Source organism: Cyprinus carpio, chromosome B7 (genome assembly GCF_018340385.1).
Source record: "Cyprinus carpio isolate SPL01 chromosome B7, ASM1834038v1, whole genome shotgun sequence".
Taxonomy (NCBI): Eukaryota; Metazoa; Chordata; class Actinopteri; order Cypriniformes; family Cyprinidae; genus Cyprinus; species Cyprinus carpio.
The window spans coordinates 8,857,565-8,868,996 of record NC_056603.1 but is presented as its reverse complement, the minus strand read 5'-3'; the positions used below and the strand labels follow the sequence as shown (position 1 = coordinate 8,868,996).

The following is an 11,432-nucleotide window of genomic DNA, read 5'->3' as shown; positions in this document are numbered from 1 at the left end:
GTGTGCATGTTGATGGCTGTACGTGTGTATGTTGTGTGTGTATGTTTGTTCACACACACCTACACACACACACATACTTGTGTAATGTGATTGAGTGTGCAGCTGTACAGACTTCACTCCCTCCCCTCAAACACCCTCTTGCTTTCTGTGTCATGCTCTCTTTCATATGCTCGCTCTTTCATTTTCTCTTTCATTCTTTGCCTCTTTCACTCTCTTTCCATTCTACCCCCCCCCCCCCCCTCCCTCTGTAATGCGGCTGACACACAGGAAGCTCTAATCCTCGCACAATGTCCCCCCTCATCCCCCCTGAGCGTCTATGCGCGGGATGAAGGGGAGGTAGAGACCGACCTGGCCAGCTGTCCCTAAAATGGCTCCTAATCCTCTGCCAGGCCCTCGAAACCATGACAACCTGTAACCAAGGAGAGAAATTTTGAGGTTGAGAGGGAGACGAACAATGAGCCAGAAACAAGGCATGTGGTAGAAGTTTGTCCACATGCATTCAGGAAGGGATAAAGACATGTCTCAATCAAAAATAAGGAAATCTTCGGCCGACAGTGCCAAATATGCCAAAATGTTGCGCCTTATGAGGCATGATGTGACGAATGGTAAAAAAAAAGAAAAAAAAGATGAATTTATGAAATCATGTAAAGGAAAGCTTCGTTCCATTTAGACTTTGACAGTTGCAATAATACAACAGATAACATTTAAAGTTGGCTACTAAAGAACCAGCAAAAACAGCAACAGTGGGAAATTGTTTCCCTTGCAAATCGTAAAAAAACAGATGTGGTGTAACATCCCATTTTTACCACACGATGGCGACAATACAGTGTGTACTGTAAATAATCAAAAGTAGTTGCAAGCACTCTTTTCGAGAATCACATCATTTTCATATATGGAAGCCTGTATGGGAAACACAACATTCAGAAGGCAAGACGGCTGAAATTCAAACCAATCCTAAGAAATCTTTAAAACAGGTTTTTCCTATTCATTTTTACAAAAGATGAATATAAAAAATATGAATAACCTATAAAACCTCTCCAAAACGAAGGCTATAATATCATCTTATTTTATTTAAATGTTTTTCTTTTATTAATTTCCTTTCACGTAGATGACTCGGGGCTTGTCACACGTTTTGCGTTTTATATTTCTAGCCTATATTTATATTTTTATTTTTAAGTATTCTATCCGAGAAGCCAATAGACATCCATATTCAATTTTTGTAGGCTATATGAATTTTACTCATTATTATTTATACACAGCATATTAATACTTTGAATTAGCTTTTTTTCCCCCAACTATATATCTATTAAATAAATCGATTTCAAATCGTTTTAGTTTACTTACTATAACAACAGTGCTTTATATTCAGACAGCTTAGCTACCGTAATGTCTCGAGCACAAAATGTCCTTCATTTTTAGGGTCTGTTCATATGGTATTTATCATAAGGTCATACAGACGCTCATTATAATGGTTCAGTAGTTTAGAGAGAGCTGTGCTAGCTGGCTCTTTTCTCCTCCCCTCACTCGCTGTCTGTGTTTGCAGTCTGTATTTGACTGAGAGCAGAAGTTCATCAATCTCCTTCAATCGTCTGAACGGAAGGGAACTCGAGCGCGAGCCGCGACAGAGACCATATGACTGAGCTCTACTAGAAATAACATGAAGTGCACATCGACTTCGATCGTGTCTACGAAAATGAACGGCAGATAAAGCATCAGTAGCTACAAGCTGCATCCTGATGCCAGTTCAGCACCTGGAGCTAGAGAAGGTAATGCAAACCGTTCCGCTCAGCTGTACTTGCCGTCATTTAAAGCCAGAATTATTATTTCATAAAGCTTTAATTACACAGACCTCATTGTAAAACGCTTACGGGTTTTATATGGACAATATTTAAACTTACTGTACATTACCACTTTATTTGCATAGATATTGCAAGAAGTTTACAGTTCGTTTATATAGTGCACTGATAAAAATCATTTTCACTTAATATTTTGCTTTACAGCAAGGCTATGGTTGCTTAGGCTGTAACATTTTGTTTTATAGTTGTTTTTTCAGAGAGCTTATCAGCATGTCCTGAACCTTGCACTCTGGTCCCTAAAGATCTTGCATTGGTGTGGCTGTTTAATTATCGCGTGCAGTAATTGCCTACTGTCCACCCACACATCTCACTTCTTTAATCATCCTCTCTATCTCTTTTTGTCTTTCTTGGATGCAACTTTTTTCTTTTGTGATAAGACCTTCGCAACCATTACACAGAGCTATTAATCAGATCTACAGTATACCACTGCTGGGGCTAGTGTGTGAAAGGTGGGAATGAAAGTTTGAATGCTACATTTTAAACTACCTTTTGAATTTAAACAATCAGGTGAGCCGGAATTCTACAGCCATAATGTATGATGCGTAGCAATGCAAAATTCCCATTCACTTTCCATTCAGAATTCAGGATGTCATTAAATCTTATTAGTTAACCCATGCCAAAATTATGCCTTGTCAGTGCACAGTTTGGCATAGTCGGCAATAATGGCTCTCAACTTTGAGCTTCAAAAAATACAAGCTGTCAATTAACTACTCATGTTCCTGTATGTGCATATTTTTAATATCGTCATGAGAAAACGTTTCACAGCATGTGCTCATGAGCGTAGCTCTTTTGAGTCCATTGAACCTTGAGGGGCATGTGACAGATCAGCATGCTGACTCACCAAGAAGTCTCCATGCTAAAAGTGAGAGAGAGTTCAATTGGACTTGACGTATTAAAAATCCCTCCATTTGGTCTTGGGTCTTGGTTGACTAGAGAGCAGGTGGATCAATGTCCACGTCAGGAATGGTGATTGATTAAGCCGTTGGCTAAGACACACAATCCTGTCTCACGCAGTAAGGAATATGAGCAAGCTGGATGTTTTTCTTACATGTAGACCTTTTTCTCTGTGCGGCTCTGTTTACATACTTTTAAAAAGCCATTTGCCATGACGTCTAATGGATCCGTAATAGCCACATGTGCGTTTGAAAAAAGCAAGAGTGTGTATGTGAGCTCTTTATGACTGCCCTGTTTCTTTGGAGATTATTATATGAGCGTGCATGTGTGTATAAATACTCAACACCCTTCTTCTATTTTCTCCAGATGTCACCTGAAGATCTCAAGAACTAGCTGGGAACCTTGCAGACCTTCCTAAAACCCTTGTAGCTGACCGTAGAACTGGTTTAAGACAGTCTTTTTTGTATCATCCAACCCATCGGCCTTTTAAAACAATGGCATCCTACAGCCCTGCACCCACGGAGGAGCAGTCCTCAGAGGTGTCCAACGGAAACCTGAAGGGGAGCAGCACGCAGGAGTCCATGAAACTGAAAAAAGAAATATCTTTGCTCAATGGCGTATGTCTCATCGTGGGAAACATGATCGGCTCCGGGATCTTCGTCTCACCCAAAGGCGTGCTGATATACAGTGGCTCCTATGGGTTGTCTTTGGTAGTGTGGACAATTGGTGGGATCTTCTCAGTGTTCGGGGCACTCTGTTACGCTGAGCTCGGGACCACCATCACCAAGTCAGGTGCCAGCTATGCCTATATCCTAGAGGCCTTTGGAGGCTTTTTGGCTTTCATCCGACTATGGACTTCTCTTCTGATCATCGAGCCCACCAGTCAGGCTGTGATAGCCATCACCTTTTCCAACTACATGGTACAGCCCATCTTCTCCACGTGTATAGCACCCTACGTGGCCAATCGTCTGCTGGCTGCAGCCTGCATATGTGAGTTGATGCATGTGGAAGTGTGTGTATATGTTTGGGAGTTGCTTTTGAAGGTCACCTGTGAAGGTTTGTGGACCTCAAGTCTTTTTACAAAGAAAATTTGAGCTAAAAGAATCAATCACAAATCCAGAATCATTTACCTATCCTTCCAAAACTATATGATTTAATTTATTTATTTATTTTTTGCTTCAGTGGAACAAAATTTTGAGGAAAATACACAACTGTTCAAAAGTTTGGGGTCAGTAATTTTATTTTTTAATTTTTTAAAGAAGGATGCATTCAATTAATCATAAATGCTGTTTATCAGAACAGATCTTTTTTTTTTTTAATGCATCATGGTTTCCACTAAAATATTAAGCAGCACAACAGTTTTTAACATTGATAATAATCAGAATTTTTCCGAGCTCCAAATCAGCATATTAGAATGATTTCTGAGTGACATTGAAGACTGGAGTAATGGCTGCTGAAAATTCAGCTTTGCCATCACAGGAATAAATTACATTAAAATACAATATTTAAAATATATTAAAATATTTTAAATTGCTATAATATTTCACAATATTACAATTTACTGTATTTCTTTCTGCCTTGGTGATCATAAGAGACATCTCTGACCCCAAACCTTTGAACGTTCATGTGCTTTGCCACTGTGTAGCAACTTATATTTCAATCTGTTCCTCAAAAATTTCAAAAAGTTGCAATATAGTCAAGTGGAGTACGGTGGGATATTTTTATGGTGGTTTTATGCCAGTTTGAAAACTTTCTTTTTTTATGTAAAAAAAAAAACGTCCATTTCTCAGCATTTCTCCTGTTGCGTCCTACAGAAAAAAGAAAGTGTTTGACCATACCCTAATTAATTAGGGTGTGTAAAAGGTAAATGATGAAAGAATTAAACATTTTGGGTTTAATTAGCTCTTGAATTCAAAGCTTAATCGCATTTCTGCATTCATTGAATGTTTGTTGGGAAAGTAGGTAACACTTTGAAAGACTGTTTGAACATTGAGACAACTGGCAGCAGGAAGTGGGTAGTAGGTAGAAGCTTACTATTACACAAACACATAAACACAGAGCTACATTTCCCACAGACAGCAAGAGTTCATGAAGTGGCATAAAACATCACAAAACACATACTGAGTTCAGAAGACACTCACAGACAAAGTAAAAAAGATCTGTGGTATTATCATCTGATACCATACCACTTTACTATGGTACCATCGCTGTACTTTTTGGTAAGGGGAGAAAAAAAAGACATTATGACATTATAAACAATAATGAAAGCCTGTCAGTATTTGATGTTGAGTGGAAAAGGGAAGGAGAAGAGAATGCGTCAGACCAGTGCTGCTGATGTTGAGGGTTATATTCACGTGATTCGTCTCGCTCAGCACAGACATGCATGATACCAAAAAGTGCAAACTGAAACAAAAAATTTCAGTCGAACCGGCAGTTCTTGAAATGCTCCAGAATTTTGAAATCTGAGATTTTTTTCACACCCCTCATTGATCAATGTCTTTCAATCCTGGTCCTGACAGACTTCATTAGGCTCTCATCTAATGAGCTGTTGAGCTGAACCAGGTGTGTTCAGTAAGGGAGACATATAAATAAGCGGTGGGTCCCCATTACTAGGACTGAAAACCACTGATCTAGATCAGTGGTTTTTAACCCTGTAGTCCTCGACCCAGGTTTGTCAGATAAAAGATGCATTTAAACTGTGCAGGATTTGAGAAACTTGAATCTAGATGAAGATCTTTTCTGCCAGATTAAAAAAGAAAAAAGATTGTCTTTCATAAAATGTGTTTAAATGTATTGTACCCACGAATCTAAATTAAGTTAATCTGATTGCAACACATGCATGCTTCATTGAAAGATAAGAAGCACTACCAAGAACTTGCTGATTTCTGGAAGATAAAGTCCTTCTGATTAACAGTCTTGCCCTTATGACTAACAGCTAATGACAGCTCAGGATGGAATAGAGCCGAAAGCACATTGAGAGGGAGTGTGATAACTGTTTGATGAAAGAAAATGATGAAAGAATGCTGTTCGTTTTGAGTTAACTATCCCTTTAAGCATACTCAGGCTAAATATTATCCAAAATAAAATATAATCGCATTATAACATAGACATATTCCACAAAAAAGGAATAATTCACCTCAAAAATTAACATTTTGTCATCACTTACTCATGTTGTTTTAACCACATGAAACACAACATTAGATATTAATGATATTAGATATTCGTTATCTAACCTATTAGATATTAGTTACTATACAGTGAAAGTGAATGATGTTAGATTTACATTTTCATTTTTTATTCATTATAAAAGATGACATAAGCATACAGGAATGAGACACATATCTGTCTCTGTGCTATCTGCCCTCCTTAAGCAGAGAGACTGTAGATTAGAAACGGGTGTGCGAGCAGTTTATGAACTTGAGGCAACATGGATAGCAGCCATAACAGATAAGATGAAGTGAGAGCAAGCACTTTTTAGAAATGTGACCCTAGCTTAAAGGACTCAGGGAGGGTTTGTGTGAGAGAGAATTGTAACATCCACATATTATATTGTTTTTTTCCAGCTGTATAATGGGTCAGTGACAGTGTATCTTGTAAGAGTTAGTAAGTCACGTGACACATTGTAACACTTCCTCATTTGCAGTTAAGGCTACTTAACACAAACTGGCCACTCTTACTCTCAATTTCAGTTCAGTTTTCACTGTTTTATTTCCTGTATGAATGCACCGTCAAGGGGTATTTGCAATACATATTTGTTCTGAATTGTTTGCATGTGCCCTCATGGAATGCAGTATCAAAGCGCAGGTGCTTACAGCTGGATTTTCTGTACGACTGAAAAAATGCCCCGCTCACGCACGCAAACTTTAGTGCTGCCCTAAGCTATTTCACTCCTTGCAAAACAACCAGCAGGAGTACTAGAGTCAGCAGCCCTGCTTCCTCAAGCCAGGAAGACTACCTTACAAAACACACACACACACACAAGCTCACACACTCCCTTTGTCTGAACCTCTCACACAAATCAAGACATTCCAGGATCAGAACAAACTGACCCCTGAAGATCATTGATCTTCTTGGAAAACAGGGGAAACTGTATCCATTGCATGTTATTGCAGTAATGTTGTGACTAGACTCAGAAGAACACTCATGTAGATCCTTAAAGGGACAGTCCAACCACAAATTAACAGCCTGTCATCATTTACTCACACTCATGTCATTCCAAACCTGTATGACTTCATTTCTTCTGTGAAACACAATGAAGATATTTTGAAGAACGTTGGTAACTAAACCATTTTGGTTCCCATTGAATTCCACAAACAAAAAGTACAGTGGAATTCAACGGGAATCAAAACTGGTAATCAGCATTCTTCAAAATATGTGACACTGGACCACAAAAACAGTCTTAAGTTGCTGGTTATATTTGTAGCAATAGCCAGAAAAACATTGTACGGGTCAATATTATAGATTTTTCTTTTATGGCAAAAATCATTAGGATATTAAGTAAAGATCATGTTCCATGAAGATATTTTTTTAATTTCCTTCCGTAAATATATAAAAACGTAATTTTTGATTAGTAATATGCATTGCTAAGAACTTAATTTGGACAATTTTAAAGGCGATTTTCTCAATATTTTGATTTTTTTGCATCCTCAGATTCTAGATATTCAAATAGTTGTATCTTAGCCAAATATTGTCATATCCTAACAAATACATACACCAATGCAAAGCTTATTTATTTGACTTTCAGATGATGTATTAATCTCAATTTCAAAAAATTGACCCTTATGACTGATTTTGTGGTCCAGGGTCACATATGTTCTTTTTGGCAGAAAAAATATATGCATACAGGTTTGGAATGACATGAGGGTGAGTAAATGATGACATTTTTGGGTTGACTAATAGATAACCACCGTGAGCACAAAAGCACCAGGGCCTGTGCAAGTCAAAAAATAAAAGTCATCTTGACCTGTGTTTGCTTTGTAGGCTTGCTGACCTTTGTGAACTGTGCCTATGTGAAGTATGGAACACGTGTTCAGGACTTCTTCACCTACGCAAAAGTCATCGCCCTCATCGCTGTCATCATCACTGGCCTGGTCAAGATCTTTCAGGGTAAATACTTTTTACATCTGTATAAGGTTCTCAACTACCCATCTGAATATTTAATATAATCTGACTATGCTGGATTCTGTGTGTGTTTGGGATCTAGGTTACACACAGAATTTTGAAGGGCTCTTCTCAGGTTCATCTCAGGATCCAGGTGATGTGGCTCTGGCCTTGTATTCTGCTCTCTTCTCCTACTCTGGATGGGACACGCTCAACTTTGTCACCGAGGAGATCAAAAACCCTGAAAGGTAATCTATCTATCTATCTATCTATCTATCTATCTATCTATCTATCTATCTATCTATCTATCTATCTATCTATCTATCTGTTTGCCTGTCAAATCACTGAATGTCTAATTGAACACAGCAAACAAGTGATTGGATCACATGTCTTTTTGTGGGATGCTCAGGTCCGTCATGTGACAGGAGCCCTCCTTCAACCTTCCTACCCACAAACTATCCAAGCACTTCTCCATTTGTGCCTCTATGTAGAAGTAGAAAAAAATCTGTGTACATGTGAAACACATTTGTCAGCATTAGGCAAAGTGTTGCTCTAAAGAGCTCTGAGAGTTGTAGACTTGTTGTAGTTGTAAAGGTCTACAGGCCAGATATTGTATGCATGATAATGCATTCTGCTGCTCTCTGGTGGTCATCTTGTTTTGCAGAAATCTCCCGCTGGCTATTGCTATCTCCATGCCCATTGTCACAGTGATCTACATTCTTACCAATTTGGCTTACTATACAATTCTGCCTATTCCTGCCATCCTGGACAGTGACGCCGTAGCTGTGGTGAGTATTTATCTATTTAATAAAGTATTTAATTTTTAAAAAGAGCAACACAATAACATACACTACTGTTCAAAAGATTGGGGTCGGCAAGAAATCAATGAAATATGTTGCTTAATACTTTAGTGGAAATCAATTTTTTTAAGTCTTATTTTGTGAACAAAAGAAAAGAGAAGGCGGGTACAAGCTTTAATCATCTAGTTTTTCTATTGAGTTTCTTGGCTAATTAAAATTTTATTTTAATTCACAGACATTTGCAGACCAGGTATTTGGGTATTTTAATTGGACGATACCAGTCGCCGTTGCCTTCTCCTGCTTTGGAGGATTAAATGCTTCAATAGTTGCTGCATCAAGGTGAGTAATATATCGAACACATAACCAGTGTCATTGTTGCTATGTGATTCACCACATCATTTCATCTCAGGCACCATTTCATTCTCAGCTGATTTCTTATTTGCGTATCTCTGCTCAGGTTGTTCTTCGTGGGCTCCAGAGAGGGCCACCTGCCAGATTATCTGTGCATGATTCACGTCACACGCTTCACCCCCATCCCTGCCCTGCTCTTCAATGTCAGTTCCCATCTCATCATCTCCATCTGTGTCATAATATGCTGTATTACATGTACTAATGTTCTGTTTCAATCCTGTGTTTTCCTCTTAAGCTCATGTATTTGTCTATACTCCACGTCTTTACAGTCACCATTAATGTCTGTGAATCTGTTTAGGTATTCTCAGATGTTAACATCTCAAGTGTCCTGTTTTGTGGCAGGGTGCCATGGCTCTTGTGTACCTGTGTGTGGAAGATGTCTTTAAACTGATCAATTACTACAGCTTCAGCTACTGGTTCTTTGTGGGTCTGTCTATCCTGGGACAGCTGTACCTGCGATGGAAACAACCGGACAGACCACGACCACTAAAGGTAACCACACAAACCAGCGTCTGCCGTGTATTATTCAGTATTTTTGAAGTAAGCGAGAAAGCTAAATCCAGCAACACTTGATTTTTATTTCAACCAAACCAATGCAACACTGAAGTGGTGCTTATTGAAGCCAGTTTCTGCCTCAGAGTTAATAATAATAATAATAATAATTAAAATAAAAAATAGGGACCTGTTTGTGAGATAGAATCCATTATAAATTTTTGGGTTACACTTTATTTTAATGTGTCCTTAAGGACTTAGTACTTGAATGAGTGCACTGTAACAGTGCATTTATACATTTAAGTACTAAGTAATATTAATTAACTACATGTACTTACTATATATGGTTAGGGTTAAGATTAGGATTTGGTTTAGGGTTACTTGCATGTAACTATGCATAATTAATGTCATAATTAAGTTATTATATTAGTAAGTACATGTAACGTGTAACAAGGACTCCTTAAAATAAAGTGTTATCTTATATTATATACCATTAATATATTAATACATCTATTTTCACGTGAGTAAGTTTGGTCAGAGGCTGTTTGATAAACATTTAAAAAGTAGATTGTATTACGTGTGCCTTTCGCACTGTGTGATCCTAAAGGAATGTAATATTTATAAATAACTATGTATTAATTTCCATAGTGTTCCTGCATTTTAATACCATCAGTCAGAAATGTAAATACGCTCGCGAATGGAAGTCGCATTCCGACCAATCGGTTTCGTACAGAACATAAACAAACCAAATGTGTTGTCATTATTTTTTATTTTTTATTAAAGATTTATGGTTCACAATTAATATCACAAAGGAACGCCAAAATATGATTTGCATTGTCGTGAGACAGAAATTTCTTTAAAAAAGTTTACTCAGGAAAATTTATCGAATAATTAGCAGTCTTAACCCTCTCATTTATCTTACCTTTTCTTTTTCTTTCAGCTCAGCCTGTTCTTCCCAATTATATTCTGCCTCTGCACAGTTTTTCTTGTGGTGGTGCCTCTATATAGCGACACTATCAACTCGTTAATCGGCATTGGCATTGCTTTATCGGGAGTCCCCGTTTACTTCCTGTGCTGCCATCTACCTGCCACACGTAGGCCTATGTGGCTCAGGAAGTTTATTGGTAAGTCTCCTTACAGTGGTTTAGGTTTACAGAGTTCATAAATTGCTCATAAAACTAATACGCGTTTGTCTATTTTCATTCCCTCTTCACCAGCATCTTCAGGTATTCTCATTCAGAAGGTGTGCTACTGTGTTCTTACTGAGATGGACACAGAAGATGAAAAGGCAGAGTAGAAGAGAACGATGCACTGACGAAAAAACTGGAATATCTCTGGACATGCAATACACAAGCTGCTGACTCCACACTGGTTTACACAGATATCGTTTTAGATTGATCAGATGTCAAGTGAAAACTCCCCCAAGTCCTTTGTATTTATTAGAGATATTTATGCTGGTTTGATGGGGAACAGTAAACCAACTCGAACTCGAGTACGAAGAAACTACCTTAGGGTTGTTGTGGGGTTTGGTAAGATGGTGAAATAATAGCACTGATAAGAGAGGAATTATTTAGAGGCATTTGTACTATTGTTTTGAAACCACTCTAAACCTAAATCTTGCACATTAATTGAACATAATTTTAGATGCGTGTACACTGAAAGTCTAATAAAACACCTTGTTGAGTGATGAAGGAATTGCCACTACAACATCTTTATCTTTACAGGTTTGTGTCTGAATATAGAAAACAGTATTTTTCATGTTTTATTTTCTTTTTCCCAAAGACTGAAATGACAAAAGCAGTGTTATTATGGATGTGTGATGAATAACAAAATAAAATAAAAACTAAATAAAGGACAAATAATGCAAAACCTGTGTATG

The 11,432-nt window shown here is 37.8% G+C and overlaps 1 protein-coding gene across 4 annotated transcripts; it reads left to right on the top strand.

The window, feature by feature from the left end:
• The first annotated feature begins 1,471 nt into the window (after nt 1-1,471).
• LOC109093619 (Y+L amino acid transporter 2-like) lies at nt 1,472-11,415 on the top strand. Of its 4 annotated transcripts, none has more exons than XM_042727081.1 (10): nt 1,472-1,766; nt 3,117-3,740; nt 7,731-7,856; nt 7,954-8,098; nt 8,515-8,638; nt 8,886-8,989; nt 9,108-9,204; nt 9,404-9,553; nt 10,494-10,677; nt 10,771-11,415. In XM_042727081.1, the coding sequence occupies exons 2-10, from the start codon at nt 3,245-3,247 to the stop codon at nt 10,848-10,850; spliced, it is 1,506 nt and encodes a 501-aa protein (XP_042583015.1). In that variant the 5' UTR covers nt 1,472-1,766; nt 3,117-3,244; the 3' UTR covers nt 10,851-11,415. The 4 variants fall into 4 exon arrangements, with proteins under 4 accessions (XP_042583015.1, XP_042583018.1, XP_042583019.1 ...); XM_042727084.1 differs by lacking the exon at nt 1,472-1,766 and adding an exon at nt 2,716-2,869; XM_042727085.1 differs by lacking the exon at nt 1,472-1,766 and adding an exon at nt 2,866-2,992.
• Nucleotides 11,416-11,432: the final 17 nt, after the last annotated feature.